The 27245-nt window shown below is 54.4% G+C and overlaps 10 protein-coding genes across 10 annotated transcripts; 4 read left to right on the top strand and 6 right to left on the bottom strand.

Annotated features, from left to right (window-relative positions):
- Nucleotides 1-801: 801 nt before the first annotated feature.
- Nucleotides 802-2231, top strand: BO66DRAFT_433380 (oxidoreductase, short chain dehydrogenase/reductase family; the record flags this gene model as incomplete). The annotated part of the gene is made up of 5 exons (XM_025650688.1): nucleotides 802-1274; nucleotides 1368-1479; nucleotides 1552-1665; nucleotides 1729-1899; nucleotides 2091-2231. 5 exons carry the CDS (start codon nucleotides 802-804, stop codon nucleotides 2229-2231), a joined length of 1011 nt encoding a protein of 336 aa, XP_025509124.1.
- Nucleotides 2232-4559: 2328 nt separating this feature from the next.
- On the top strand, nucleotides 4560-5201 carry BO66DRAFT_396933 (uncharacterized protein; the record flags this gene model as incomplete). Its single annotated transcript, XM_025648569.1, has 1 exon — nucleotides 4560-5201. The coding sequence occupies one exon, from the start codon at nucleotides 4560-4562 to the stop codon at nucleotides 5199-5201; it is 642 nt and encodes a 213-aa protein (XP_025509123.1).
- Nucleotides 5202-10318: 5117 nt separating this feature from the next.
- BO66DRAFT_4863 (uncharacterized protein) lies at nucleotides 10319-12249 on the top strand. The gene is made up of 2 exons (XM_025653336.1): nucleotides 10319-11585; nucleotides 11673-12249. The coding sequence occupies exons 1-2, from the start codon at nucleotides 10754-10756 to the stop codon at nucleotides 12095-12097; spliced, it is 1257 nt and encodes a 418-aa protein (XP_025509122.1). The 5' UTR covers nucleotides 10319-10753; the 3' UTR covers nucleotides 12098-12249.
- Nucleotides 12250-13059: 810 nt separating this feature from the next.
- Nucleotides 13060-13766, bottom strand: BO66DRAFT_294058 (putative secretory component protein shr3; the record flags this gene model as incomplete). Its single annotated transcript, XM_025643180.1, has 2 exons — nucleotides 13060-13646; nucleotides 13721-13766. Coding segments are annotated over 2 exons (633 nt in total), but the record flags the coding sequence as incomplete, so codon positions are not given.
- Nucleotides 13767-14039: 273 nt separating this feature from the next.
- Nucleotides 14040-16759, bottom strand: rim8 (pH response protein PalF). Its single transcript, XM_025653341.1, has 2 exons — nucleotides 16189-16759; nucleotides 14040-16118 (listed from the first exon to the last, which is right to left on the bottom strand). Exons 1-2 carry the CDS (start codon nucleotides 16651-16653, stop codon nucleotides 14313-14315), a joined length of 2271 nt encoding a protein of 756 aa, XP_025509120.1. The 5' UTR covers nucleotides 16654-16759; the 3' UTR covers nucleotides 14040-14312.
- Nucleotides 16760-18360: 1601 nt separating this feature from the next.
- Nucleotides 18361-19262, bottom strand: BO66DRAFT_396929 (putative GAJ protein; the record flags this gene model as incomplete). The annotated part of the gene is made up of 2 exons (XM_025648568.1): nucleotides 18361-19128; nucleotides 19260-19262. 2 exons carry the CDS (start codon nucleotides 19260-19262, stop codon nucleotides 18361-18363), a joined length of 771 nt encoding a protein of 256 aa, XP_025509119.1.
- Nucleotides 19263-19752: 490 nt separating this feature from the next.
- On the bottom strand, nucleotides 19753-21913 carry BO66DRAFT_444949 (hexose transporter protein; the record flags this gene model as incomplete). The annotated part of the gene is made up of 5 exons (XM_025651621.1): nucleotides 21423-21913; nucleotides 21152-21357; nucleotides 20931-21097; nucleotides 20090-20878; nucleotides 19753-20027 (listed from the first exon to the last, which is right to left on the bottom strand). The coding sequence occupies exons 1-5, from the start codon at nucleotides 21537-21539 to the stop codon at nucleotides 19753-19755; spliced, it is 1554 nt and encodes a 517-aa protein (XP_025509118.1). The 5' UTR covers nucleotides 21540-21913.
- A 903-nt stretch (nucleotides 21914-22816) lies between these two features.
- BO66DRAFT_433374 (uncharacterized protein) lies at nucleotides 22817-23608 on the bottom strand (the record flags this gene model as incomplete). Its single annotated transcript, XM_025650687.1, has 2 exons — nucleotides 22817-23394; nucleotides 23464-23608. 2 exons carry the CDS (start codon nucleotides 23606-23608, stop codon nucleotides 22817-22819), a joined length of 723 nt encoding a protein of 240 aa, XP_025509117.1.
- A 332-nt stretch (nucleotides 23609-23940) lies between these two features.
- On the top strand, nucleotides 23941-25478 carry BO66DRAFT_362995 (WD repeat protein; the record flags this gene model as incomplete). The annotated part of the gene is made up of 2 exons (XM_025645096.1): nucleotides 23941-24233; nucleotides 24287-25478. The coding sequence occupies exons 1-2, from the start codon at nucleotides 23977-23979 to the stop codon at nucleotides 25476-25478; spliced, it is 1449 nt and encodes a 482-aa protein (XP_025509116.1). The 5' UTR covers nucleotides 23941-23976.
- A 166-nt stretch (nucleotides 25479-25644) lies between these two features.
- On the bottom strand, nucleotides 25645-26662 carry BO66DRAFT_4794 (uncharacterized protein). The gene is made up of 2 exons (XM_025653326.1): nucleotides 26388-26662; nucleotides 25645-26333 (listed from the first exon to the last, which is right to left on the bottom strand). The coding sequence occupies exon 2, from the start codon at nucleotides 26213-26215 to the stop codon at nucleotides 25793-25795; it is 423 nt and encodes a 140-aa protein (XP_025509115.1). The 5' UTR covers nucleotides 26216-26333; nucleotides 26388-26662; the 3' UTR covers nucleotides 25645-25792.
- Nucleotides 26663-27245: the final 583 nt, after the last annotated feature.

Raw genomic sequence — 27245 nt, 5'->3', positions numbered from 1 at the left:
TCAAAGACGGAACCATAGCTTCCTTTGAAACTTCATGGTTGGATCCATGGCTATTCAGGCTCCCAGAAACCACGTTTGTAGCGGTTCAACAGTTTGACGCCTTTTGGTTGTATCGCAAGTCACTATAGTGAGAACGTTGGCCTGGTCATCAAAGTCTGCATGCTCATAAGCATTGTCCCGAATGTTGCGCACCTCCATTCTGCACGACATCATCTGATTCATGCCACTATTCAACCTCCGCTTCATGAATTAGGCAGAGTGGGTTTCTGGCTTAGGGCATCACCAAGTTTGCAGGTGCGCTCGTATATTCCCCAGTTTGGTAAGCTTTGGCGCCTCGGCACGACCCACAGTGGGATGAGCCGAAGGGAATCGGCAAAGCCACGAGTTCATCATCCCGGACTTTCCCCTTCAGGAAGGCTTTAGCACCACCGTCGTGGACCCGTCCTAGTGGCCGGTTACCCTCCCACCCGCGTACGTACTACATACAGCAACTCATCACAGGCCAGGTCTTGAACAGCGGCGCTATACCATAGATCAGTGGAGCAGATAGCATAGCAATCGCAGCGCAGCGATGAGAACGGTCCCAGAGCGAAATGCATGCCAGAACAGTTCCAACAGGATGTCTGTCCCACAGCAAGTTTCCTCCTACTTATGTTAAGCATAAGCGCAGTCCACTCACCAACTGCACACTCCCCATATAACCGTAGTTTCTCCACGACAATCCTCATTTAAACTTCCCCTCCCCCATACTCACCTAACCACCTCGCCTGCACCTAAAGTCCTCTCGCACAAGTTCTCACCATGTCCCCTTCCATCACCGACAACACCACACCCGAGGTCGCCCTCGAGCACACCACCCCCGCCGTCGCCGCCTCAACACAGCCGCCGGTTATCGGGCGCACCAACGACCTCTTCTCGCTCGGCAATCGCACGGTCGCGATCACCGGTGGCGGCCGGGGACTGGGGATTGTGCTGGCCGGAGCCGTCATCGAAGCCGGCGGCGACGTCGTGTGCCTGGATCTTCTCCCCGCGCCCAGCGCCGAGGAATGGGCCTCGGTTCAGAAACTGGCCAGCGCGCGGCGCCTCCACGCATCCTATATCTCGTGCGACATCACCGACGAGGCCTCCACGAGCCAGATCCTCGAGCAGATCGCCGCCGAGGCGTTGGGCCGCGATATGCCCCTGCGGGGACTCATCACCTGCGCCGGGATCCAGCAGATGGTGCCCGCGTTGGAGTACCCCATTGACATGTGGAGGAAGATGTTGGACGTTAAGTAAAAGCTTCCACCACCACCACCACCACCACCAAGGCCACGGTTCCTGTGGGAGGATGTGATGTGTGAAATCTAACAAGAACCGGTATTCAGCGTGATTGGCACCTTCATCCCCGCCAAGCATTGTGCTCGCATCTTCAAGGAACAGAACACCCCCGCCAGCATTGTGATGATTGCTTCGATGTCTGGGCAGATCGCCAACCGAGTAAGAGACTCCCTTTTTTCCATTCCATCGACTGTGACAGAAGAAAAGCTGACAGGGCGGCCGCACACACAGGGTCTCACCTGCACAGCATACAATTCGTCCAAGGCGGCCGTCCACCAGATGTGTCGCTCTGTAGCACAGGAATGGGGACAATATGGCATTCGCGTTAACACCTTATCCGCCGGGGTAGATTTGCTCTTATATCCTCATGCGTCCAGCGATGACTGCTAACCATTGACTCAAATGCAGTATATTCGCACCGCTATGACGGATGCCTTGCTCGCAGAGAAGCCGGAGGTGGAGGAGACCTGGATGCGGGGTGCGCTGCTGGGCCGCCTGGGCGTGCCTGAGGACTTCAAGGCGCCCACGGTGTACATGCTGGCCGATGGCAGCGGATTTATGACGGGAGCGGACTTGAGGGTAGATGGGGGCCATTGTGCTTCGGCTTGATTGCGGGATTTATTCTGATAGATGGCGTTCAGGTTGATTGGGGAATGCATTTCATTTAACTTCATAGGTTGTTTATCCGCGGTGATCAATCATGGCCGTAGAGCGGCAGGAGCCAGAACTCTAAGGTGTCTAAAGCGTCGAAATCATTGATCTGACTTTAGAAAGTCTCGACTTTCAAGGAAAGCCCTGGGTCCCACGGCCACAGTTCGGCTCAATTGCATGAAGAAAGTCGTATTCTTAATGTGCCCTGTGCTTATGACCTCTGGGTCTACGTTAACGGTCCCAAGGGCGAGTCGCTGTAACAAATGTCACTGTACGCAGATTTCCATTAGGCGATACGCCAAAGGTTCATGACCGAAAAGGGTATGACGGGTTGGGTGCATGACTGTGGCACGCAGATAATGTCGCTTTCGGGGGAGTCAAGTGGTCAAGATCGGTTTCTATCATCTTCCTCAGCTTCCCACACCGAATCAATGCTCCATCGTCTAGAAGAGCCGTTCATGCAATGGTAATCCATAACACCACTAAGATTGGGTGTCAAATTCTAATGCGAGGAGCTATATCCTTACTGTCATACGTCCGAAGTGGAATGGTCAGCGCTTTTGACTTCACATCAACAAGGTCCGGTCTCGAACAATCCATTAGCTTCCGATCCATCATTGTTGAATGTCATGGTAACATGGCAAGCAGTTAAAGGCCGAGCTGCATCCCTCAGGCGTAGGCTTGCATCCAACACTGAGTAGAAAGGTTTGTTGGTTGTGGCACCGGAGAAATAAGATGGTGTGAGAAATTACCCAACGGTTGACGAGCAGCCAATGGGACAGAACGGTACGAGCACACCAGTCTATCCTCATGGCTTCCCGAGATAGTTAACCAAGATAGCTGTCAACTGTTTGATCTCCGATGCGACCCTTCCTGTGCCAATGTGTGTCTCAATGTTTACCTTCTCTGCGGCATGGTGTGATGAACATTGGATATCATGATAGACCCACCAGCAAAAGCCAGTCTGCAAGAAGAGTGGGGATTCACATACTTTAGCAGGGACACTTCTCCAGAAGGTCGAGCACTCTTGCACATAGAGGGGTGGACGGAAGGCCCCTGCGAGTCTGAGCACGGTACTGGTCACAGACCCCGCGCGCATAGTTCGTCATGCCATGACAACGGAGTGACTGACATTACCTTGATATCAACCCTTGACCAATCGTCGTTCAATTTACTGAAGAGGTACGGATGCATGAGGATGCAATGCTGGCGCCAACCCGGCAGAGTTGATATGAAGATAAAGTATGAAAACAAGCCGTGTGGAAGTCTGGGGAGATCCAGCCGCCAAACTAGATTGACAATAGAATTGAAAGCTCCCCGCAGGAAGCTTTCCAGAGAGACAGATTGTGTGGGTTCACTGTACATCTGATTGACGATTTGCACGATGGAATCCCGGGCGAGCCGCCACTAGGCAAGACCGGCAGATGTGTGCATTAACGCGGACGATAACGACAAGGGTCCTGAGTATCTCTGACCTGGGGTGGCTTTCCGAGCAGTCGATTGGATTGAACGTAGTTTGACGAGCAACATGGTGTACATATTGTGTGGTGGTTCAAGGAGAGGTTGAGCCTTTAGCGCTGGGAAATAGCGCGCGTTAATCCCTGAGGCAGTCAGTATCTCGGCCTTGTTCGTTAGTTTACAGCATTGCATGTTTGGTCAATTTGAGCGATAGAGACCAGTTTTCAGGCCCTTTCGAAGGAGGAATATAAAGAGCATGGTCCCGATGAATGCTTGAGCTTCATTCCATTTGACAGAGCAGCCGACACCTTCTCATCAATTGTCACACATCTTTGCAGATCAACCGATCTGAACCTGCATTCGAGCGAAACACCGTCTTCCCCTCATTCTCCCGGAAGCCAATCCACACCAGCCAAGTCTGCAGACTGATAATCCATTGCATTGGAGATCACACCTCTTTGCAGCCCGCTTGGGTGAGTTGAAACGTGTGGAGGCGGATAGATGTAGTGTGTGGAAAGGGTGATTCGGGCTCCCTCAATGCAGCCGCGCACCTCTCGGGATCAAGCCATTTTAGGTCTAGCGCGTGACACTGACCTTGGATTCGTGACAGACCATCATACTTACATGACATGCGTCTTGTTCTTTTACCGTCCTAATACCCGTACGGTACGCGAAATCCGTCTGCCTCTCTGGACTGTCCGTCAATTCGAGATAAATAATAATCCTCACCCTCCACATCTCGCCCGCCCTCCATCCCTTAACCTCCTCCCCCACCCTCCTTCGCTTCTTCTCCTGAGAAAACAGGATATCACGAAAAAAAGTTCCTTTCCGGTCTTTCTCTATTCTTATCACAGCTGCGACGTTCCCGGTTGGATCGCTTCAGTCACCTAGTCCCGTCTCGCCCCCCGGGTGTCGGCTGTCCCATACAAGATCGATCTATATACGACACCAGTGGCCCTTGTCTACTGCCACGCACAACGTGACCAAGGTCAGGCGCATCCTTGCCAGAACAAACTGTCATCTGGCTCCCAAAGCCTCCTTTCTTCAGAGACACTTTGAGCACTCTTGTGTCCTACACAATACCTAAACCTCTCAAGACTCCGACACTTCTACCGTACATCATTTCAAAAATGCCGGCGAAGCCAATCCTCCACCCGTTGCAGACCCCTCGCACAATGACCTTCCCCTCCGAACTTCAAGCGGACTCAGGAGCCAGTCTATCCGGGGGAGGAGCAAGGAACAACAGTGACGACGGCCTGTCGACGCCCATCACCCCACCCGCCGCCTACACCGAATTCCTCAAGGCCCTCACCCCGATCTTCTCCCCCGCCGACGGCAATGGGGCCACCACGCGCTTCGTCTGGGACAAGGCCACGAAAACCCCGACATCGCAGCCGGCCAGTGCGGTCAGCGGCTCTTTCAACTTCTCCGATGCCACCAGACCCGCGACGGCGTCGCTGCCGCCGCCGACGCCTTACGGCACGGTGCCCCCGACCCGGCGGGACATGATGAACCTGCGCCGTCTGCGCATTCCCCCGGCCATGCGGTACTCGCCCACGTTGGAGACGCCCCGGAGCGCGAACTCGATCTTGTCGCCCTACTCGCCGTCGGATTGGAAGCTGCGGTATTGGGAGGGCCCGCGGAGTGCGACCGCCAGCCGGGTGAGCGTGCGGCATGTGGTCACCCATACCGTGACATATAAGCGAACACAGCTGGAGGATCCGCCGAAGGGGAAGCGGAGAAAGCATAGTGAGGAGAAAGATGCACTGTGAAAGTTTGATTCTATTCAGTTTGAAGCGCTTTTTTCTTGTCTGGGTTAGGTAGCGCTGGGTTTGGCGTTGGGAGTTGGGGAGCGGATTCATTGTTGGCGAGGATATAACAAATATGATTAAGTCTCTCGAAGACATTTGGAAGTCACTCATACTTTGACTTGAAGTCTGTTTCTCTATTCGATGAACATGAGAAAGGGGGATACCCGCAGGAAGCGGCTACGACTGGTTCATTGGCAAACACAAGCAGACTTGACCAATGACGATATGTACATGGGGTCTGATCTACCACCTAGTAGTGACGTCGGCGTGAGTGTAAGTTCTTCGCTATAGTAGACCCTCCATCAATCAACATTAGAGCCATCGACACTGTTTCTTACCATCAACTTGGTCCGAGAAAGGTACATAGAGTACAGTACATACCGACCAACTTACCAACTTACAAACCTCCTCCCTGACCAACCCACCCTAAGCTCCATCCATACCACCCAAAACCCACAGACTCAAACCCACGATTGACTTCGGGCCGATACACCACCTTCAGCACCAACCCAGAGCCTCCTGCAAGGCATCTGCGCCGCATGCACACACCTCCCACCCCCCCCTCAAGCCTACCGTAGGTACTCTGTATACAATCCGCCCCCCTCCCCCCAAGATCCCAAGATCCTCTGAATCCCATTCTCCCCTCCAGCCATAACCACGTGTTTACCCTAAAGATCCTGCGACATCAACAATCACCCATCCACAACCCATCTCCACCCACCATGACAAGTACAGAAGGTCCTCTCTCAGCTAGCCTATTCCTGCTCACTGGCCCCTTTCAAGCATAAGCGTGACTTACGAGCTAGATGCCCAACCACGCCGGCGGGACCCAAGCATCCGGAAGCGCGCACTGACTGACGATGTGTCTATGGTAACAGCCTTCTCGCGGCGGTGTGGGCCGTTCACTCGCCCCAACCGTCCTATCCCATCTCAGGGAGATGAGTCGTGACCCGGCCCGGGGCAGTGGTAAAGATGACTATTGGGGGGAGAGAGGGAAGCCTGAGCCGGAAAGGTAAATCTCACTCGGGGAAGACGGGAGTGAAACCTTTTTTTTCCGGGGGCGCGGTTGTTACTTGGGAGGGGAGGGGGGGTTGTGCTTTGGTTGGGAAGGGATGGGGTGTTGTTCGGGTTGGTTTGAAGATGCAGTAGAGTGAGAACATGACCTGGGAGGTTGAGATTCTGGACGTTGTTGTGTTGGTTGGGAGTCTTTGGGGGGCTCGATGTAGATACCAGATGGTTGTGGTTGTCTTGCGAGGTAGTAGAAAGGGCTGTTGTGTAGATACTGATGTGGAGGGGTGTATGTGTGTATGTATGTTTTCCAGGTGGTAAGCATCGCTACTGACTCAATAACACGTCTATGTAGGAGAGAGTATCATCAACAGCATCGATAAAGTTCAAATCCCAAGGGTCAAGAAGAAGAAGAGAAGAGGCTCATCACAACCAAATACATAGTATGCTCTGTGGTGTACGGTAACCAACCCACCGTCAGCGGTAACGGTAAATAACCAATACACTCGATACCAACGCGAGCGCACGGCGGTAACCCTACCCTCCCCATTGGAACAATTTACGCCCAGAGATCGTGAGCAACCTCCCTTTCCCCCCTTTCTTGTCCGTGGGCTTGCAATTCGACGTTTTAGTAAACTGAGCCACCCTCGACTAAGACTGACATTTACACTCTAGACTCATCCGCGTCCAAAGTTCCGGTGATTCGCCCGGGGGGAGCGTCAGGTCGAAGAAGTCTGCCGTGCTAAACGGTCGCCGGTCAACCCTGCAGTGCCCGTGCCCGGGCACTGCGAGGAGAGCCCTTAGATCAATCTGTGATTTAGCACCTCTCGATGGGGCCAGGTCATTGGCCGGCAAAGCGCGCTGACTGTTTCATGTTTGCTCGCTGAAGAATTGCGGGCGCAGGCAAGCGGGATTAAGGGGTGGGAGATTTCTTAGTGTGTACGGTACATTGGATGAGATTGAGCTAGAAATAGAAAAAAAAATACAAGAGTGAGATCTTAGTGATGAGATGGAGAGGGCTTCGAGAAAACCTCACCACTCACCCTCCGTGATAGGGCTGGTCTGATGCCAGGCATTCATGAACTCTAGCGATGTGGCTCTTGAGTATCCTCGATGCCCCGGTCTTGTATCCTCAAGCTCAATGTTAGATGGAAGATTGTTATGAGCAACAGGTATGAGTAGAATAGACACGCGCTCCTCCAACGCGGCTTTCTTCACCACGACCTTCAATTCCCTCTAGAACCTACCACACCCAAATAGACAGTGTGCTAGAAGCTAGCTACTTGGTACTAGCATTCCTCCTCAGCTCCGGCGTAGCAGCCTACCTAGGTAACATCATACCTAGTAGCCTGGCCATGCCGACGAGCCAACCAGCAAGTAAGAAAGTCCCCCTCGGCGCCAAAACCCACCACACGTCATCTAAACTCGACCCCCCACATCGATCCTTATCCCGGCGGAACCAATGGTTCCAGAATCGGGAGGGGGGAAAGCCCGCCGACAGGACCCACCATCGCCCTAAGAAGCCTAGTGCCGGCGCTTAACTGCAGCTGCCACGATGTGGTCCCGGCGAAGTATTGTTGTACCTTCAGGTTAACTACTGTCACTACCACAGGGTGCAACAGCCCTGCTAGTATCGGTGCTTAGTACTAAGGTATACTATATTTAGAAGGAGTAGACTACAGAATAGGGCACTCGCCCAAGTCCTATCCGTAGGATTGAGAACACACCAAAGAAAGAGCGAGGAATAGAGACAGAAAGGAACACAAGATACTTACCAACAAAGCCCAACCATGAAAACAAGCTCCCATGCAATTAACCTTTGTGAAGGATTTCCCACCCGCCCCGAAAAACCACCAGAGAAGAAACTCAATGTAGAGACGAAAACTTGGTTCATCACTTCCATAACGCCTTTCAACCCCATAGATTTGCCGCCGTGATCTCAGCCGCTCGCACTTCCCCTCCCCACCCCTCTCTTATTCGGAGGGGATCATCGCACGCGTGTCAACCTGTGCCCCTTCCTCTGAAAATTCCTATATACCAGATTCGTGCAGAGAGTTGACCTTGCTCAATAGGCTTAGCCGTCTGAAGGGAAGGGGGACGGAAGGAAAACCTGCGATGACTTTAGACTGGGATTGATAATTCAGCGGAAATAACTACTCTAACTACGGAGTACCTAATCAGCAGACGCGGGCAGAGGAAAAAGCGGGGCAGGGAGTAAGTAAGTAGGTGGGCAGCGTCTCGCGGTTGGCCCAATCCGGTTGGATTCTTTGGTGTCTTCTCTGCAGGCTGAGGATGGATTGGCTGACTGACTGACTGTTTCACTCGACTACACACGTAACTCGACGGCTGGATGTACAGTATACTCCCGTGCTGTGCAGTAGACTTCTGTGCTCTGCAGTGGGAGGGAGGGGCAGCTGTTTTCCTAGTCTGCAGCATAGTCGAACAGTGCAAAGGTCAGCAGGTGAGTGGCAGATGTGAGAGCCAGACACGCATACACACACACTTCCTTTCCCTCTTGCTGGAAGGGCGGATAGTGTCCTCAGAACTCCCGGATATCTGCAGGCTTTCTATTTTCATCACAGGCTAAGGAAGTTATTTTGGGTGATTGAAGAGACCCTGAAAGAGACACTCTGATTGGGCTAAGCGCAGAAGATGCTATGTATGCGCACTGCTATTCTGGGATGGAGGTGGGGAGAGGAGGGGGGGGGGGAGATATTTTTGGTAACCGCTCTTATGGCGGCTGCAGTGACGATGGGCCATACACTGGTTTGCGATCGCTGCATTGGGAGCTTATATCATGAGGTTGGAGCCGGAGACGATAGATTCATTGATGATGAACGCAGATGCTGGTCCGAGTGTCGTCGTCGACAATGCTGCTTGGATTTCCATTGCAACTGACTTGATCCGAGGTCGAACATCAACAACACACCGGATCAGACTGTCGTCAGTCCTGTCAGTGCATCGAATGAACAACCCCTCCTTATGATAATATCCTCCGGACAATCCCCATGGACTGAATCTTGATTTGACTGGTGGAGCGTGCGTTCGTCAACCAGTCATAGTCCTCGACCTCATCGGGATTTTCGCAAGTCCGTGACGAATGGCTGGGTCGCTGTGAGTCTTAGCTGTCCTTCCAGCCCAGTCGGTTCATGCCCCCTTCGTCAATATACCAGCGGTTAGTCAAGTTGATGATGTTGACTTTTGTGATGATGATTGCAGAAATCGAGTGCGTTGACTTTGCCCCTCTCTTTCTTCTGAGCAAGAGTCTACCAATGAACGTAGACGATTCGTCCCCTTTGGTGATAATCACAACGCGGGGGACAATCATAGAACAAATCATGGGCGGCGCGTCCGTTTCTTCGGGCAGTTTAAGCGCAAAATTCCCTGCATGATCGCATCTCTTCATCACCCTTCCCCTTCCCTGAAGACTGTCCACCCGCGTATTGCCGCCCAAATGCTCGTCCCATGGCGGTGGTGGTATGGTATTGTTCTGTACATTGGGGGTTGCTTACCATGACCAAAGTTACGGACGTTTTCAGTCCGATGCAATAGGAGTGATAGGCACACAGACAAGAGGTGGTTGACCAGCTGTTGGCCAGATGGCTGCTTATAGAGGGAGAGAGCCCTTCTCGCATGAGTATATCATGGAGGGATCACTCCCGCAGTGATCCATGACGAACAACACAATGAACCTGACCAAGGATATTGCTGACATGCCTGGCCCGAGTCCTCTTTGTCGCTCCACCATTCGTGGTCTCTTCCAGTGCCCCTCTTCGTTCTCGTCTCTGTCTTTGATCTCTCTTCGTACCTCAAGTGGGGTACATACAGTACTTCCTCGCTCAGCCTCGGGTGGCAGCCACGAGGCCAATCAGGCATCCCTCCAAGCATGAGGCATCTCTTCGACTTTCTTCGACTTGCATGTCTGCTGCCATGATGAAGGGCCTAGCATTCAACAGCAATGCAGTGATCAGGACGTGGCAGAAACAGAACAAAAACGAAGGGGTGGGGGAAATAAACATGGAAGAGAGAGAGAGCGTTGAAGCTGCGGTGTGATGCCAAGGCTGAATCTATAATTAGAAAAGCCCATCAATTTCAGAACCCCTCAAATCAAATCAAATCAAATCAATAATGCAAGTCAATCAATCATTCAATCAACACCACCACCGCCACCACCACCACCACCAGCGATCTTGACTTTTCTTCCAGTTTCTATCCTTAGACTCTCTTATCCATCTTCTTTGAGCCTCGTGGACGACAGAGCAACATCATCATCATCATCAGTCCCACTGATTGACACCAACACGAGGAATCATTCCATTTCGTCTGACCCGTGATCGGCGGTTTCAGTCCCTCCAGCATCTCCATCCCCGTTTCAGATGCCTCGTTCATCTTATCAGCGACAGTTCACTGCCCTCGTCCGGTCCGCCTAGAAGGTCCAAACCTTCATCGTCCTCCGCACCATACAACGACCCGAAAGTACAAACACAAAAAGACCCCCCAAAGCCATGGCATACTCCCTCCCCACGCCTTTCACCCCCAACAACAGCGAATTCGCTGCCCTCGACCCATCGCGCGTCCCCGATGGCACCATCTCCATCACCGCTCTGGCTCGCTTCGAATTCGAAGCCGGCAAGGGCAACGACGGGACCAAGATCCTGATGATCGAGTGGGAAGACGACGATCTCGGCCGGACCGGTCCTTCAACGGACAACAACAACAACAACAACAACAACACCAAAGGCGGCGGCTCATGGCACGTCGCCTGGGAAGGGAAACAGGCGGTCCTCCCCGCCGACGAGAAGACCAAGGACAACACGCGCCGGTTCTACTTCCTCCTCCCGCCGCACGTCACCATCCCTCCGACCGTGACGCTCTTCTACGAAGCCGCCCCCGCCGATCACGACCAAAATCCTGCTGCAGCGGCGGCGGCGGCGACGGGAAAGGCCCCCGAGCCACTGCATCTGAACCCCTTACCCGCCATCTTCCCGCCGGAGCTGGGGGCGGACGGCCGCTCCGCAGGCAAGAAGGGGGTGCTGCACACCATCTGGGCGAAGAAACGGCTGCAGGTGCTGGACAAGGAGATCCGCGACGAGTGTCTGGCGAATGTCGAGGGGATCGCGCTGCACATGGCCCTGCAGGAGAAGGAGTGGATCGAGACCAACTTCGGGGTCTCGTTGACAGAGCGCAGTCCGCCGGCCAGCCATCCGGATCCGCATTATCCCATGGGTCCGGCGACCCCGGTGTCGCCCAGTACCACAGGTGGGGGGAAGCTGGGGGAGAAGCTCCGGGGGTTGAAGTTGCAGACGGGTGAGAAGGAACTATCGCCGAAGGGAGAGGGTATGTTTTTCCACCTCTTGACTCAACCGTCTTTACCAGCTCCAACTACAAGTCCACAAGCTAACTTCTCACTCAAATAACCTACAGGCCACGCCGCCACGGCCCGCCATCTCCTCTCCCCGCAGTCCCCAGACGTCGCCGTCTCCTCCTTCACCTCCTTCCACACTCTCCACAGCAACACCACCACCACCACCACCACCACCAACAACAACAACAACAAGAATCAACCAACCCAACCCCCCTCCGACCCGCCCACCCGCCCCATCATCGTCCACTACCCCCCCGAATCGCTCCAAACCCACCAATCCCCCGGCAACCACCACCAGCACCACCTACAACAAAACCACCACCACCTCCACCACACCGGCTTCACCTCAATAGGCTCATTGACACACACCCACCCCTCCAACGCCGAATCCGGCGAGGAACTCTTCGCCAAGGCCCTGAGTCCCCGCACGCCCGACCTGCCCCGGAGTCCATTCTCCTTCAGCCCGGGGACCCTACATATGTGAGATTAGTCCTTTCTCAATATCCTGCATCTGCGACTTGGGTTAGGCTCTGTGTTATTCTCTGGAAGGTTTGTTCTCGTCTATAAATAAGCCTAGCATGCATTTACTATATCACCTTCGTTTTTTTGTTTTTGACTCTCTGCATTCTGCTGTTGCTGTTGCTGTTGATATATTAGCCACCCTCGCTTAACTTGTGTGTGTGCTTGTGTGTTTTGTTCGATGTTGCTGGTTTCCTTTTGTTTTTATGATTCCCCCACATATCAAACTTCATAGGCTATTTTATGTGTTTTACCTGTTTTCGTCTTCTTCATGATCTAAGATTCGAAGATGGGGAGGGAATCCCGGTCTCTTCGTTCTTCAATCTGTATATAGATGTTCGTATGAGTATGGCTGTGTGCTTTTTTTGCGCTGTATTGTAGGGGCTTGAGTATGGGGGGAGGGTACGGTGCAGAGCTTCCATTCCATGGCTAGGGTAAAGCATAGGGAATAGCAGTGTCGGCCCCAGCATTCTGTTCTCTCACAGAGAGAGAGAGAGAGAGAGAGAGAGAGAGTAACGCAACGGGCTCGACGATTTAGAGCCCATACACTTAGGTAGGTGGGCAGATGATAGGTAGACAGGTAGGTAGAATTATCCCATTTAGCATCACAACCTCAAAGCGCTCGAAGACTTTTTGAACAGCCATCCATGCAATAGTACCTAGTCCACATGAGCAGCGCAGCGCAGCGCAGCGTTCATAGCTAGCTAGCTCGTATCCGACAACAACAACAACAGACAACAACAGCAGATCCTCCTCACGTCACCCCCCTTACCCCCGACCACACTCACTCACAAGCAACCAATCTCACTAATTCTTCTTCCGCGAGCTCGCCTGCCTCGTCACCCTCCCGGTCGTCGTAGCAGAGGAAGCACCTTGCTGCTGCTGCTGCTGCTGCTCCTCCTTCTCCACAGCGGCATCCTCCTTCACCTCCTTCTCCTTCTCCTTCTTCGAGGAAGAGGAAGAGGAAGAAGCCTTGAAACTCGCCAGCTCCTGCGCCTCCTTCCGCTCGGCATACCACTGGCCCGCCTGCAAGACGAGCACCCCCACCAAGACCAGCGCCAGGATCGTGTTGCTCGCCGCGAGGACCTTCAGCGAATCCTCGCGACCGAGGATCTGCCCTTCCTCGGCCGGCGCGTCACCTCCAGCTCCAGCACCGGCGGCGGCGGCGGTCGCAGCGAGCAGATCATCGCCGTAGGTACCCGCGCTGACCAGCCGCAGGCCCTTCACGATATTCGCGATGTACACCGTCACGCCGCACATGTACAGGACCAGGCTCGCGCCGTCGAAGAGCATGTTGCTCTCCGAGGGGCGGTAGAGCTTGGTCACGAGGCCGGCCAACCCCAGAAAAATAACGATGTGGAGGATGCGCGGGATGAGGGGCGGGGAGGCGTGCAGGAAGCGGAGGTGGGATTCAAAGTAGTCGAAGTGCGTGGCGGGCGTCGGGGTCGTGGACCAGAGGATCGGGTAGTCGTAGGGGAAGAGGGAGAAGATGATGCCGAGGAAGAAGCTGGTTGCTATGGGTTTTCGTATGTGAGGTCAGTGTCTAGTGTGCTGAAAAGGTGGTGAAGATATTTGGGTTGCTGCTTACGGCACACGATGAGGAAGGTCGCAAAGGACCCGTTGCGGAAAGCCATGACTGCAAGGCTTGAAGTGCTCCGGTGCGAACAGTATTTCGAGGAACGGGCTGAAAAGGTGTGGAAACAAAAGTGTTCTCTCCGTCCTGTTTGTGGTGGTGGTTTGATCGCAACAGAAAGCAAGATCAGCTAGGCCCGAGGGAAGAAGATGCGAAAGTGCAGTCGCTGCCGGAGGTTGAGAGACAAACCCGGCTTGGGGCTTGGCGCGTCTTTCTCCCCCCCCCCTTAGTTAGCTTCTCATGCTTATCAACCACACCAAACACTTCCTTATCAATGACTTGGTTTTGTTTTGCTGTTCCTTCGTATCGTCTCTTCCCTCCATATCCCATCCATCCCCATGGCTGCGATAAGCCAACTTTTTTAGTCACTATCTCCAGCAAGTATGAAATGCATAAAAATTTATGAGATTTATGAGATATATGAAATGTAATAAATGAATAAAAAGATCACAAAAACTTAAATGGTATCTCCCGGTAGCCCCGCAATGCAATAGACTCAATCAGACGAAAATGAAACAATGAAAACATGCTCCCTGAGCCGATTCGCTCATCGCTGATACCGCGGTAAGGACTCGTCGCCATGCGCCATGCCACCCACCAAGTGATGGTCTTCTTCATCATCATGAAAAACCGGCGCCGTGGGTGCGTCACCCGACTCAGCTGGTGCTACATCCAATTCCTCGGGCGCGCTGGCCTGCGCCATCAGTCGCCGTCGCTCCAGCTCTTGTTTATCATCACCTGTCTGCGCCGCCTCGCTGGCAGCCATGGCGCTGCTGCCAGGCACTACCGTCTGCATTGACTCCGCGGAGATGGCCGGGCGCGGGGTGGAATTCTCAATTGGCGAAGGCAGATGATGGTAATCCTGGAGGTGGTCATCTTCCGGTAGCACTGGAGCCGTCGGCATTACCAAGTCCGACGATCCGACTCCTGGGTCATCCTCCAGAGGCTGGCTAGGGAGAAGCATCTGCTCAGCACGCTGTAACCGTGCCTTTTCGTCCATCGGCTCTTCTGACGGAGGAGTAAAAGTCATCTCGCCGAGCGATTGATACGACTGCGGCTCATCCCCATACCCGGGTCCCGGATACTCAGGCCAGTGTGACGGATCATGGGAGTACGCCGGATCCTCAGGATACTCTGTTTCACCGTTGGGCTGTGAATTGGGCTCAGGTGGCCACACTTCTCGCTCGGTGACGGAACTATCCTGCGAGGGCTCATCTGGTCCTGCCGCCACTGATGGCGCAGATTCCGCCGGTTTGACTCCCCGCTGCGAATCTCGCGTGCCAATCACGACTTCAAAAACGACCGCCACAACACCTTTCTCGCGCCGAATTTGGTCCGTGTCCAGAATATTGCCTGACCAGTTGGCTGTGATTGCACTGTTGTTGACATCGGCCGGGTTCAGCACTTGTCCACTGGGCGAATAATTGCCACCCGAGGTGACCATATTAAACCGTGGCAGAAACCGGTCCGGAGAAGTGAGCTTCCCCCGAAGGTCGACCACAACCTCAACATAGTATCGGAAATTAATCATACTTCCTGGGGTACGCGTGATGGTGGGAAAGGTGTCTTCGGGTACACGGATCGAGGTCTTGATGACGGCCGTCATGGTCACCGGGTCCACTATAAGAGGTGCAAAGGTCTGCGTCAAATCTTTTCGAAAGACCCCCGTGGTGCGACTAGAGCCGAGGGTTAGCCCTCCCAGACCCGTCCGAGAGCGTGGATAGTAGTCCTCATAGACGGGTTTCTTTCCGTCCGGTTTGCCCATAGGAATTGCTGGATGCAAATCGATCCGTCCCTGGCGGTAGAGGGTTACAATTATACCATGCGCGCTGCGCACTTGTTTGCAATGGTTGATCGTTACCATGATAGGTAATGTATCTCCTGGCAGCACGCCCGCGCGCAAAACTTCGGCCTTCGCGGTAATTATTCCGTCCGTGACCGATGGGGTAATGCTCCGAGCCTCACTATTGCGCATTCCGGTGCTGGTCGACGAGCTTGGATCGCTAGGAACTCGAAAGCTCTGGCTGCTGTTGCTCGGTCGACTGGAGGAGCTGACGTTGCTGGGTGCCGGACTGAGCGGCGGGCGATTGTCGGTCGAGTTCTCGCCATTTTCCGGGGGATCGAGCGACTGCGTATCGGGCGCGTCAGATCCTGCTGACTTGGCCTTCGCTTTGGACTTGGCGCGTCGGGAGATTGGTTCGAGGGTGACAATTCGAGGTTTGGGGCGAGGAAAGGGGGCAATATCGATGTTTTCCAACACGGTGACGCGTCGTCGGCAGGTGGAAGTCGGGTTAATCGTGGTCGGCTTGGTTAGGGTGGACGTAAGCATATAGGAGATGGTCCCTCGTTCGAACTGCGTCCGAGTCATGATATCAGCACCGGCCACTTTCAGCAGGCAGTTTAGGTTGTCGCAAGGCTCTTACATTGATGCTACTGGGTAGCGCATACGGTGGGAAAGACATCTCGAAGCGGAACTTGTAGACACCCTCCTTGAGACGACCCTCCCCGCACAGGACGACCTCATCCTCAAACAAGGTTGACAAGCCATTGCCCAAATATTCCGCCCCTCGACGCCCGCGTCCGGGACCCAGAAATCCCAACTCTGGCGATGACTCCCCCGTCGGGACGGTGTTCTTGTAGACTTTGACATAGCCATGCAGACAAACGACGAGATGTGTGATGCGAACGGGCCGAACAACGGTTAGCACGACCGTGCCGGTGATGGTGTCACCGGGGAAGTAGGAGCGCCAGGGATCGTCAGGCTCAATGTAGAAGTCGGTGATGCTGCGATTTCGAGGGCCGAGTTGGGAGCGGAATTTGGCTAGGAGGGAGGAGCTATTCCGACGGAGCGTCGAGGAAGGTCGAGAAGGGAGAGGGTTGACGGACATGACACACAGCCACTACGTCGCCCAATCCATACAAATGGCGAGCGAAATGAGGTGGCTGGCAAGCGGCGAACACAATGGACGTAGAAGAATTCAGCGCAGTCAATTGAGGGCGAGCAAGAGGACAGGGAGAGTGCCGAGCCAGAGAGGGAGCAAGGAGGGGAAGAGAGGGGTGGAATCGAGAGGAGCCTCTCAGCGCAGCGTACTGCCGTCGAATGACGAAAGCCGTCGTTGATTCAAGGTCGACGAGGCAGCAAGGGGCGGGTAACGTGAGGAAGGATGACAACTTAGAGAATAAGCCCCGACCAGAATGGGAGATGGGGATGCGATCGAGACAGAAGGGAAATTCTCCGTTCCTAGCATCAAATCAAGTAGGCAAGCAGGCAAGCAGGTAAGCAAGCAGTCAATCCCCCGGCAGGTCCGGCCCGATCTGGCCGTCGGGCGCGAAGGCAGTCAGCAATAACCACCAAGTTCTTTCAACCTCCGTAGCTAACGCAGCTGGAGAAATTGACTGGATGGCGCGCAATTTATGAGAGGTTGCGTCGCTTCAGCCTAAGTTGTAAAATCACGCAGAGGACTGAAAGGCGCGTGGGGAAGAATCCCCAATCCGGGGTGGGGAGGGGAAGACGTGTTCGGGAAGGACCTTTCTTGTCCGACCGTCAGGAAACTTAGCAAAGGCTAGCTAAGCAGAAAGAGGTAAAAGAAAGAAGGAAAGAAGGGGAGGAATGAAGAGAAGAATTATCCGGGGGGAGAGGAAGGGAGAAGAGAGAATTGTCAGGGATTAAGAGTCGGGCTGACTGGTCCGCATCATTTCTTCGGGATGGATGGAATTGCGAACAATGGTTGAGAGGAGCGAGACAGAGAGAGGAAGAAAGAGAGACAGAGAGAGGAAGTTAGAGGGACTAGTAGAGGGAGAAAGAGAGCGAGAGAGCGAGAGTGGAGCTCAAGTGGGAGAAATGACAAGATGAGATGGATGGATGGATGGATGCTAGAAAAGCCCCCCTTAGGCTAGGATGACTAGACTTGACTAGTAATAGCAGTAGGTCCGAACCCAAAGGGCGTTTTTGGACCGTGGAGGGCCAAAGCTTAAGTGGGAAATAGTGGGAGGGGGGGAAGAGGAGATGCAGGTAGTTGATGCAGGTGATAGAGAAGAGAGTGAGGGAGGGAAGAGGGGGGCAAAAGGATTAAGATAGAGGAAAAAATCAAATACAGAAAATGAATTGCATTAGAAGACAAAAAAAGAGGATAAAGATGAATGTAGTCTAGAGATATTGTAGTGAGCGAAGTGAGTTGAGTGAGTGGAAGGTCGACCCCCCGGGGGTATGAATTGGGATGGGATGAGATGGAATCGGGGAGTGGGTTTGAGTGAGAGACACGGACAGACAGACAGAAGGGGGGGGGGGGGTGAAAGAGTGGGATTGGGAAAGGGAAAAGAGGAGAATCGACCACGGTAAGTGCAGATAAGCAAGAGGAGGCGAGACAGTCAAGCTTCTCTTGGGCCGTTCGTGGCTCGGCAGTTTCCACTCACTCACTGCTCGGCTGGAGCTGGAGCAGCCTGGACTGGAGCACCACTAATTACTGTACAGTACATGCCCTGATTTTCTCCATCTTATAAATCAACAACAACAACAACAACAACAACAACAACACCACTAAGTAACTTACACTACCGTAAAATCATCATCATCACCATCACCATCACCATCCCCCTCAATCGAAAATCTCCCGCAACCCCTCCCCCTCCACATACTCCTCCTCTCCATAACATTCGCGCTGCAGCGCCCGCAACACCTCCCGATCCCCGCCGGTCAGCCGATCGACAAACCCTTCCAGCACATAAATATTCTCCGTCCACATCAGCGCCTGACGCCGAAACTCCTCCGTCTCCTCCACCACGCACGACAAGCTTTTCTCCTCAACAACACCACCACCACCACCACCACCACCACCACTGGATCCCGAAACCGCCGTCACCTTCCCCTGCAGATGACGAATCTCCTCCTGCAGCTCCACTTTCCGTAGCATTAGCCGCTCCCTCTCCTGTTCCCTATCATACCCAATACCACCACCACCACCCGCCTCCCTCACCCTGACCCTCACCCTCTCATCCTCCACCCTCTCCCTCTCCTCCGCAGCCTTCCTCTCCCTCACCAACGCCTCCAACTCACTCACCTCCTTCCCCACCAGCTCCACCTCCGCTTGCACCGCGCGCAACCGATTCTCGCGCTCGCGCTTCGCCTCCCCCGCGAAACACCAGTACCAGTTCAAACTCCCGATCTTCTCCACGCGGATCTCATTCTCGTCCGCCAGCTCCTGCAGGAACTCCTTCACTTGGATCGCGTTGATCGAGGCCACCGCCGGCAGGGACTTCTCGAGGTCCTTCAGCGTGTGGCAGGTGCCGCTGGCGCGGAGGTGCGAGACGATCAGGGCCTGTTTGGCGCTCTTGGTGAGTTTCGGGGGCTTGGGTTTCGGGATTAGCTGGGTTATCGGTAGCGAATTGTGCAGTCGGGGAGGGGGGGCGGCGTCAAGGTAAGTGAGGTGTAAAGTGAGGTGCTAGCCGGGATGGGTGAAACCCCCTCCCCCCCCCCCCCCACTTCCAGTCGGCTTACCATGATTGCTAATCGCAAGGCTTGTTTGTGAAGACGTAGACGTAGTCGTAGTCGTAGTCTTGTGGATCTGGGTCGATAATGGCAGTTGCTGGTTTGTTTGTGTGGGATCAGCACTTTGGAGACCAGAATGGTGATTGTGATTGTGCTGTAGACAGTGGTGGTGTGTCAGCTGGAGATTGCTCTGATTTACCAAGTACGGTAAGTACGGTAGGTACAAACAGGGCGATTGGATGGACCATCAACCAGGCACGATGTGTGCCTGAGGCTAGGGTGAACAGCCCGGCAGTCTTTGGTGGAACAAGATGGTCCGTACTGGCCAATCTACCTTAACTTACTGCCTACGCCGCACTAAAGAAGACAATCTCACGCATGCCGAATTGGCACTATGACCTTTTCAAGGTTAGAAGACTTATCAGCCCTATTGAGACAGTGCTCAAAGTAGACTATCAAGTTCATGTTGACGCCTGCCACCCATGCACCCCCCCGCCCCCGATCAGACATGCACCTCCCGGACAAAGCCCCCCTCCTTGGAAGTCTCCTCAATGTGGTGGATCTCATCACCCCCCTTTCCGACTCCGGCCACTCCTCCCACCACCGCCTGGTCGCCATCAAAGTGCTTCGCGATCTCCTCCAGGGGGGTATTACGGGTCTCAATGTAGAAGAACCAGACGACCGTCAACTCGACCCCGAGCCAGACGCAGTAAAAGATGTAGTACTTCCAGCCCAGGTTGTCCAAGGCAATGGGGTTGATGTATTGGTTGAAGAAGACTAGATTGGAGTTAGTGTTGATCCTTATCATTTGCCTTCCGGAAAGAAAAAGAAAAACTCACGTGCAGCATCGATGCAGAACCACATCACTGTCATGCCCTTAGCGCGGATACTGTAGGGAAGAATCTCCACCGTGTAGCCAACCAGTAGGCCAGACCAGGCGACATTGTAAAAGACATAGTAGATGTAGATCATCGCCACGACGGCGTTGGCAGCCCCGTGGTTATGAGCAATCTCATACCGCGCCGAGCAAATGGTCCAGATGATAAATGCGACCAACATGCCACTCGTGGAGATCAGGAAAAGCCGGCGCCGGCCGACCTTGTCCACAACAAAGCACATCGAGAGAGCGACAATGAAGTTCAGAATCTGAAGGCAGCCGTTGATCAGGTTCTGCTCGACGGACTTGGTATATCCGATGGAGGTCAGGATCTTCGCGATGTAGTACGAGACCAACCCGTTGCCGGACCACTGCGAGAAGAGGCCCGCAGTGATCAAGATGATTACGCGGTGGCGGTTTCCTTTGGTCCGGATCAATTCCATCCAGCTGTTGCTTTCGTACTCCTTCTCCAGTCGGATGGTCTCCTTGATCTCGTGCATCTCCAGCTGGACGACTTCGTCCTCCTGGTTGCCGTTGGCATGGCAGTCCGCCAGGACCTTCAGGGCCTGCTCATGTTTGCCCTTGTAGATCAGGAACCGGGGAGACTCCGGGACAAACCAGATGAAGAGGATCTGCAGGATGGATGGAGCAGCCTGGACGATCGTGGGTGCCCGCCAGGACCAGTTGTTTTGAATGTTGTTCGTGCCGAAGGTGAGCCACGCGGCAACAATGGCGCCCACGTACCATGTCGCTAAGGCAGGGATCAGTATTGAACGGGCAATCAACATAGTATCAGAACCTACTGTTGTAGATCGTGGTAAAAACAGCACGATGTTGCGTATGTACAAGCTCCGTGATCAGTAAGGGTGAAGCACCATGCGCGATGGCGACTCCGAACCCGATCAAGAACCGGGCTGCCAGGAACATGCCATAGTTGGCACTGACGGCCTGCAAGACGACGCCCAAGATCCTGACCACACAATGAGCACAGCACAGAGTCGGAACAGTAGCTTGAGACACTCACATGATGAGGCAGCCGATGAGAACTCCCATCCGCCGGCCGAGGTAATCCGCCGTATAGGGCACCGCAGGCAGCGCCGCCAATGAGCCCAGGGACATGATCGCACTCAGGATGCCAAGCTTCGAGCCACCAGGGTTATGGAAGTAGTCTTTCCAGTAGTACAGGGTCTGAAGACCATTCATCATCGACCCATCGTAGCCGTTCGTTGCCTGAGACCCTGTCAGTAACGTGTCATGCACCGGGAAACCCTCACCGGCCAAGTGTATGCACATACGGAAGTCAATACGACAAACATGAGGCAAATGTACGTTTTCCTCATGCCAGGATCCTTGTACCATGTCACTCGGGGAAAATGCTGGCCAGCGAGCTCGAAGGTCCCGGAAGAACCCATGGTGACCGTTCAATGCGTAAATCCAAAGGCGTGGGAAAGGTACTGTAGGACACTCAGCCAGTTTCCTGCATAAGAGTTCCAGAGAAAGAGGACATCCTTGAGGCGCGGGGACAGGCTTAAAATCTAGTGTTTGCCAGCTTTACCATCCGGCTATATGGCATACGAGGAACATGCAGAATGTCCACCGGTCTAGGAGAGCTCGCGAGCTCGCGGCTAAACCTAGGTAACGCCTAAACAGATGCAGTCGCCTGCGAATAGCTACACGGGGGAAGAATTAGGGCCTGGCTCTAACATTATCCAAAGGGAACGACGGCCTAGTCTCAAAGTCCGGTCAGGCAGTGAGCCAAACACTGAAGGTTGGGCCGGGCCGAGAGCCTAGGCATGTTTAGAAGATGCTAGCTAGACATGTCGACCACGGTCAATCACCCTGATTCACAGACTGGAGATGTGATCTTGATTTAGGCTAAACATTGAGCATGGAGCTGGTGCCAGCGAGAGGCCCACCACGATCATCCCACCGAAATCTGGGGATGCGGTCCGGGGTGCAGAGAGTGGAGGGTCTAGTTCCATCGACCCAAGCGTAAACGAGTGTCTAGTCCAGAAATCGCAATGGCCAAGACCTTGGCCTGCGCCTCCCGGGACGGATTTGACATTGCGTTACAGTTCCCGATGATGGGCGCGACTGGAGACTGGTTGGCCACGTTGGACGAGCCCGAGCTAAATTAAAACCCTCGCTGGAGGCGTAAGAGCTAGGCGAGTGATACGCTGGCCACTTTCCACAAGCAACGGATAATATCATGCGCTCTCAGCTGATGGGGTGAGGTGGTCACTTGACACATGCCACTGCGTGCTGACAGTGTTCCGTCTGTGGCTGTTTCCAAATTACCCAACTCGTGTTGTTGGCTATTAAGCATCTCCTGGTAAAGTGGTTCATGGGTAGTTGAACCGTGCCTCGGCCATTGACCTGGATTCATGAGTTTGGGGCTGTGGTTCAAGTCATGCGAAAAGAGTTTCAGGTGGCGATACAAACATTCTTTTACATGACCTGGGGCTTGACCCTGCATACTGTCTAGGCCTTGAACGCAAGAACAGGGTGCATTCGGCGGTGGGGATGCGCCACGCGGTATATGCAGTGTATCTTAGCTCGAATTGGCTGGCAGTATAGGTCTCCTTAACCAAGTAGAATGCCCCCTCAAGTATGCTGAGTTGCCTCTCCGCTGACGAACCTCCAATCAGCAGGACGGGGGGAGAGGTCGGTTCAATCACAACTTCAGACCTCATAGTAGGTCATCAAGCTCTGTGTCCATATCACTCGTCCAAGCCTTCCGAGCCAATTTGCGCTTCTTCTGTCGCTTTAAGGGAGCCTTGATCTCGTCACCCGAGCTGGCCATCATACTATTCTGTGTATTCGCCCGTTTGCGACCTACGCGCCGGCCCGATTGCGAAGGCAGCCGATCCTCGTCGGTAGAAATTTCCTCCCCTTCGACGAAGACCAGGTCGCCCGTCTCACCCAGCGATTCTTTGGCCATCTCCTCCAACAGTATCCCCATTGCGATTAACGCGGTTTCGTCCATACTGTGATGGTCGTGCTGGCCGCGGTCAATGGTCGCGTGATCGTAGAAATCGGCCGAGTAGGCATGTACAGCTTCTAGCAGCTCGGACGAGGGAAGCTGACGGTCGGCTGGGAGGGATTCATGGGCGAAATAGAAGTCGTTTTCCTCGTAGCGAATGGGCGCATTCTGCCGACGGAAAAGCACCTCTTCAGGGCGAACCGAACGCCTGCTCGACGAGGCTGTGTCGCGGTTCTTGGAGGCATACGGCACGGCGGGCAGAAAACCATGCGCGTTAATCCGGCCTTGACATTCGGATCGTCAGATTGCACTCGCTGTGATTAAGCGTATATGATAGAGAACGCCCGACTCACCTGCTACGGCATCGTAAACTGTTGCCAATCGTCGCTGTTTGGTCACCTCCGCCTCATCCTGTCGGTCATCCTCCGGCTCGTCTCCGAGGTCGGGCGGCTTGACAAAGGAATTCTGGCTGAGCGCCAGAGATCTACCGTGCGACATAGCGATAGCCGTCGGTGCAGGACAAGCTCGACCTGTGCGAGAGCATCAGGAAAGTTGCCGCGCCACTGGATAATGGGGGCCGTGCCTCGCTGCTGAGATTAGAGACCGTCTGGATCTGCCAGGATTGATTGTGTCTCTGATTTTGGTTTGGTTTGCGACAGAGCGGGCGGAGTCGGACTCGGACCCGGGCCCGGGCCAGAGCGGGGCGGGGAGAAACACGTCTTTCCACTTTAGGACAGCTTCCCGGTTCAACATTCTTCCGTCCCCGCAGCCGAGGGAGGGACTCCTCCATCAGCGCAAGCTGTGATGAACGTCACCTCACAAGACCTAATAACTATAATCTGAATGCGATATATCCTGATGAATGAATGAATTCTTACATCCTCAACAGGACTCTGGGGTCCATTCATCCATCCACGTTTCATGTCGCGCAGACAACTCGCCTTGTCCTAAACCTTGAGCCGGCGCCCGGTATACGCTTCTCCAGTCAGCACAACACTTTATTGGCGCATGGTCGATCCCAAGAGATTCCAGATGGGTCCTTGGACTTGGGCTTAGAAGAAGAGACGTTTGCTCATCGAGCCGGAGTCAAAGTACTTGCCATTGATCACAATGAAGGCAGATTGTACGCCCCCTCTCGTCTCCAGTTGCAAGTCTTCATACTAAACGCTATCTCAGCATGGTCTCCGGCGGCGCAGACCCGTCCATTCACCTATGGGACTTGGAGTCCCGCGGATCCGAGCTGAATCATGTCCATCGCTCGGTGGCATCGGTCAACAAGGCGTCGCATGAAGATGCGCACACACATGCGATCACCTCCATCTCAATCTACCCCTTCGATCCGACGCCGTCGACCATCCTGACCACCTCGCACGATGGCACGCTCAAGCTCTCCGCACTGTCCCCGGAGGCCATCATCCCCGTGCACACGTTCCGCCTCGACTGCACGCCGTACACCCACGCCATGTCCTCGCACCCGGGCGCCCCGCTCCTCATCGCCGTGGGCACCTCCGAGAAAGCCGTGCGCCTGCTGGACCTGCGCTCGGGGCTATCGACGCACGGCCTCCCCGGCCACGAATCCGCGGTGCTCTCCGTCGCATGGGCGCCGCACCAGCCGCATATTTTGGCGACGGCCTCCACGGATAACCGGGTGATCCTCTTCGACATCCGCCGCGGCGGGCACAACTCCGCCATCGCGGCGCTGCACATGGACGACGCGGTGGGCCTCGTGCGTGCCCCCACCACCGCCCCGCCCTCCTACCAACCGCGGCCGGCCTTCTCGCCGCACGTGCGCGCGCACAACGGGGCCGTCACGGGCGTCCGGTGGACGTCGACCGGCTCGCACCTCGTGACCGCCGGGCAGGACGCCCGGATCCGCGTCTGGGACGCGGGCACCGGGGCGAACACGCTGGTGCACTTCGGGCCCCGCGTGCGCAACAGCGTCTCCTCCCACCTGGCGGAGCGGGCGCCGCTTGTCGTCCCGCGGGGTCTCATGGCGGCTGGGCAGGAGACGCTCCTGTGGCCGAATTTCAACGAGCACGACGACCGCGGCGAGATCTACATGTTCGAGCTCCGCGAAGGAGCGCACATCAAACGGCTCCGGGTGCCCGGACTGGCGACCACCGGACCGCAATTTCGTGGCCGGTCGACCGCATTGAGCGCCGCACGGATCAACTCGCTTGCCTGGCGCGGCAACGGGGCATCCGGCGAGGGGATCGAGATGTTCTCCGCCCACGGCGACGGCACCATCCGCGGCTGGGTGTCGAGGGAGCCCGAAGGGGAACCGGACGAGGCGGAGGAGGCCGAGCGAGCCGACCGCAAACGCAAACGCGATGTGCTGGACGAGATCTATCGTGGCTTCATCGGTTGATCGTGTTGGTATACACACATATATACCAATATACCATACGCAGATACATACACATGAATACATATGCATATTTCTATTCAACTACAACAGATGGAATTGATAATGACCATATCATGCGATTCTTCATTACACAACAATCAAGACCTGTCCAAAACCCAGGTCGATCAACCTCAAAGAAAGATCTATAATACAATTGATTCCAACCATCACAGAATATCGTTATCCATCAAGCAAAGTCGCATACCAGCCGCGACTCAATCATCCCATTCCAAAGAGAAGTCGTCATCACACAAGACAAAAACGATCAACACCATTTACTCATTCCGAATCTGATGCTCCCCGGCCGCGTCATCCTCCTCGGCCGCGAAGCGGTCAAAGGCCCCGCGGTTCATGTTCCGGTGCTTCAGGTCGCGGCCGTGGCCCTTGGCGCCCGGGTGCTGGTTGCCGATGAAGGTGCGCTTGGACTCGCCCTCGGCGGGGAAGGAGTTGCCGGTGCCGGTCAGGACCTCGCCGGTGGCGCCCATGTCGCGGGCGCTGCGCGGCATGTCGGTGGCGTTGTCCGCGGCGAAGGCGGAGGAGGGCTGGGCGACGCCGTAGTTGTCGAAGCCGCCGTGCTCGGCCCGCTGGTCCGGGCGCGGCACGGACGGGATGGTGTTCTGGAGGCCCGCGTCGTTGGGGATCGAGGTGCCCGTCGGGGCCATGTCCTCGAGTCTGCCGCCGCGGTGAGGAGAAGACATTGTGGTGGTGGTGGTGGTGGTGGTGGTTGTTGTTTTGGAAATGGAGGAAAGAAAAAAAGGTTGGTTGGACTTGTGGTGGAAAAGGCTTTCGTTCGAAGTTATGTAGAGTTATTACTGGCTTTGAATCTGGTTAGAATAATTCAGTCGTGCAATTTCGCGAGGCTTTATATACATGTAGTCGATTGCAAGCAAAGGTGGGTGGTTCAATCTGATGTCACTTTTTTCGCCCTCCAGCTTGGGTCAATGATGAAGCTATGATATCAGATCCCCATGCAGTCAGAGTCACCTTACTCATATTTTCGGTGTTTTCGACCTGCATTCAATTCGATTCCCAATGCCCATAAAAGTGGAGGTTATGATGAAATACTTTCGCTCGGAACCTGAAAATGGTCGAGTCCATGGTTTGGTATGCCCACAGTCGTGGACGTGGACAGTAGAGATTCTAAGAATCGACTCTGAGTTTGTATGGATGGTTGGCGGTTGGCGGTTGCCGCCTTCCACAACCCGTCTACCGATCGACTTGACGGGTGGCACGTGCTGCTACATTGTGATCATTGAACTACACTCACTGAACAGCCCTTTTGATTTTTGAGAAGGACTTGCTGTGACAACTTGGTTCAAGAAGCATCGCATGGCCTCAACGCCTTTCAAATTCCTCGACTTCTCCAATATGGCCGTGGGTTGTATCGCTGATGTCATGGTTGGGGCTGACTAAGCCAGCCGACCCCGTCACGGTCGAGATGCGATGCGATGCGTTCATTTTGCCACGGATGAAAGCTGCTAGCTCCAATGAGAAGAGACTGGCTGGAGCACACTGTGCCTGGCAATGATCCATGACTGAAGAGCTCTTATTCAAGTATGAAGGTGGTGCTTTTAGGAGCTCATTAGCTGTAGCTAATGATGTAGAATTACACATTCTGGAATTTTAATCAAATGCTATACCGGGCCCGAATGTCATACTTCGATATACAACTAAAGCAATCCACAAAGTCCACAGGGCAACGATCAGGGATATATGATCAAGGGGGAA

The sequence above is a fragment of the Aspergillus aculeatinus genome (assembly GCF_003184765.1).
Source record: "Aspergillus aculeatinus CBS 121060 unplaced genomic scaffold BO66scaffold_1, whole genome shotgun sequence".
Lineage (NCBI taxonomy): Eukaryota > Fungi > Ascomycota > Eurotiomycetes > Eurotiales > Aspergillaceae > Aspergillus > Aspergillus aculeatinus.
Note: the sequence above shows the minus strand (reverse complement) of the source record. Positions and strands in the feature narration are given on the sequence as shown.